This window comes from Otolemur garnettii, unplaced genomic scaffold (assembly GCF_000181295.1).
Source record: "Otolemur garnettii isolate 467f Iridium unplaced genomic scaffold, OtoGar3 scaffold00021, whole genome shotgun sequence".
NCBI lineage: Eukaryota > Metazoa > Chordata > Mammalia > Primates > Galagidae > Otolemur > Otolemur garnettii.
Window position 1 is genome coordinate 7735375 of NW_003852416.1, and position 2904 is coordinate 7738278.

Genomic DNA, 2904 nt, shown 5'->3' on the forward strand with positions numbered 1-2904 from the left:
GAAGTAGAATTTGAATTTTATTTTAAAGATCTGTCCATCCCTCCATCCCCCCCCTTAAAAAATATTTTATTTCTTTTTGTGCACGTAGCATCTGTGGATTTTACAATTCCTAACACTGTGCAAAAATGGCATTTTGAACCACTCCTTTTTTGTTTTGTTTTTACCTACATGTGCAGTAATCTGAACTGTTTCTTCCTCTTTTTTTTTTAATGTCCTGTCTTCGATTGACAGAGTCACATGTCACAGAGAGAGGCTCAGCGCCTGGTCCTTCCAACTAATATTGATACATAAACAGCTGTTTAATATAAACAAATCTTTCTATCTTGCTGTGCAATATGCACAGTGTGAGGTAGAAATCCCTCAGCCTGACCACCGAGGCGCCCGGGGACGGGGGTGGGGGCAGCTGGTTTGCCCTCCAGAAGGAAAGCTAGGTGGGGTTTGTTCCAAGAAGAGCTTAACGTTTCTTGAAACGTACTTTTTTTTTTTTTTTTTTTTTTTTTTTGCATCCATCCTTTCCCTTTGCTTTCAGAACTGGAGAAATCATTACACAGGAATTAAAATGAAATTTCTCTGGAAAGCAAAAAGAAACATCCTGACAAACTGTCATTTCCCTCTCTCTGGCAGGCTGCTCCCGTTCCCGGGAAAGAGATGGAAACCAAGCTGATAGACATTTATCCCTAACGCTTCTCCCTCCTCCTGTCTCCCCCGCCCCCCGCCCCATTTCCACTCCCGTCTTCGAAAAAGTGTCACAAAACACTTGGGGGAGGGATCTAAAGATGCATCACACGCACTCACAAAAGAAGGCTGAACCTCAAACAGAACAAAACAAAACAAAACCAAGAAAAATCAGCGAGCCTTCCTCCACCCCCTCCCCAAACTTTCCTTTTTGTGCAACGGTCCTTGGCTTTTCTGTCTGTCTGGGATGATTCAGATGAGGTTTGTGGGCTTCGTGTTCACCTGCTTTCGATCTTGAGTAAACACAGATCTCCTTTCCCCAGGGAAGCCGTTCAAGGGCGCCCGGGCTCTCCTCTCCCGCGGCGGGGCTGGGGCGGAAGGGACCCCGGGCGTCCCGCGTCTGCGCCCGGCGCCGGGCTCTACACCTTGGATTCCGAGGTGAAGCCCGGGCGGCACGGCTCGTCCAGGCTCGAGTCGCTGTCCGCTGTCGCCCCGCCGTTGCAGCCGGCCCAGGGCTCCAGCAGGCGCGCTGGCTGAGTGGCCCCGACGTCGTCGTCATCCTCGTCGTCCGAGGCGGCCCCGGGCGACGGCTGCGGCCCGGCCCCGGCCAGGCAGCCCGAGGCGCGCGGCCGGTCTCCGTGAGCCGCGTGGCGCCTGCGGGCTGCCCGGCGCACGCAGCAGAGCAGGCGCTGGAAGGCCTTGCGGAAGTCGGGGCTGCGGCAGTAGATGATGGGGTTGAAGGCCGAGTTGGCGTAACCTAGCCAGTTGAAGAAGACGAAGAGGCGGTCGGGGACCAGGTCGCGATGGAAGGCCTTCACCACGTTAGCCAGGAAGAAGGGCAACCAGCACAGCGTGAACACGCCCATGATGATGCCCAGCGTCTTGAGCGCCTTCTGCTCCCGCAGGGCGACGAGGCGCGAGGGCCGCCGCTTGCTGGTGCGCCCGTTGGCCACCGGGGCGGCGGCGGGGCGCGGGGAGCCAGACTCCGGCGCCGAGGATGCGGGCGAGGGTGGCCGCGCCGGGCCGCTGAGGAAGCGGCGCTCGCAGCTGTCGATCTTCTTCACCTGCTTCTGGGCCTCGCGGAACACCCGCAGGTACACGAAGGCCATGATGCACAGGGGGACGTAGAAGGAAACCACGGACGAAGCTATGGCGTAGGCCCGGTTGGTGACGAAATCGCAGCATTTGGGGTCGTTGTAGCAGCGGCGCGCCTCGTCGCTTTCGGCCCGCCACCAGTGCATGAGGATTGGAAGGAAGGACACCAGGGCCGAGATGGCCCACACGGTGCACACGAGGGCCCGCGCTCGTGCGCGGGTCAGCAGGCTCTGGTAGCGGAAGGGCGAAGTGATGGCGAGGTAGCGGTCCAGGGCTATGACACACAGGGTCTCAATGCTTGCCGTCACACACAGCACGTCCACTGAAGTCCAGAGCTCGCAGAAGAAGGAGCCGTACTCCCAGCGGCCCCACACCACGATGGTGGCCCCGAAGGGTACCACCAGCAGCCCCATGACCAGGTCGGCGCTGGCCAGGGACATGATGAAAAGGTTGGTGAGCGTCTGCAGCCTAGGCGTCTTGGCGATGGCCACAATCACCAGCACGTTGCCAGCCACGATGAGTAGTACGATGAGTGCCATCAGCAGGCCCATGCCCGCCGTCCACTGCTGCGACAGTGGTGCGGGCCCCTCGCTGGCCGGAGGTAGCAGCGAGGCGGGCGGCGACGCGGGCACTAGCAGCCGCGCCGCGGTGGCCGCGCCGTCGGGCAGCGGCGCGGCCGATGACAGGTTGCAGGGCTCGGAGGCGCCCAGGACGAGCGCCCCCGCGCCCATGCCGAGCGCCCCCGCGCCCATGCCGAGCTGTGGAGGCCGGGGGCGGGGTGTGTGACGGGGCTGGGCCGTGGTTGGGGAACACCCCAGAAGCTGGGGCGGAGGGGTGAGCGGAGGGAGGTCGCGGCCAGGTCAGGGCAGCCGCAGCGCGGGGCCGGAGGCATCGGCGCCGGGCGCCTTTCCCGCCGGAGCTGAGCGCTGTCGCTGCCGCCGCCGCCGCTGCCGCCGCCGCCGCTGCTGCCGCTGAAGCCGCTGTCGCTGCTGGAAAAGCCGGCGGGACCTCAGCATGTTTCTGAGCGCGCCGGACCCGCAGCTCCAGCACCCAGCACCCACCCCACCCCGCTCCCACTCCCCCAAGCCAACCCCCGGGGCCTGGCGTCAGGCTGGTGCAGCCAATCCGGGTAAA

The 2904-nt window shown here is 61.6% G+C and overlaps 1 protein-coding gene across 1 annotated transcript; it reads right to left on the bottom strand.

Moving 5' to 3' along the window:
* Positions 1-837: 837 nt before the first annotated feature.
* ADRB1 (adrenoceptor beta 1) lies at positions 838-2593 on the bottom strand. Its single transcript, XM_003787151.2, has 2 exons — positions 1074-2593; positions 838-1022 (listed from the first exon to the last, which is right to left on the bottom strand). The coding sequence occupies exon 1, from the start codon at positions 2520-2522 to the stop codon at positions 1095-1097; it is 1428 nt and encodes a 475-aa protein (XP_003787199.1). The 5' UTR covers positions 2523-2593; the 3' UTR covers positions 838-1022; positions 1074-1094.
* Positions 2594-2904: the final 311 nt, after the last annotated feature.

Excerpts from the sequence above, each read along its gene's own strand:
- ADRB1 (XM_003787151.2), bottom strand. The coding sequence starts at position 2,522 with ATGGGCGCGGGGGCGCTCGGCATGGGCGCGGGGGCGCTCGTCCTGGGC.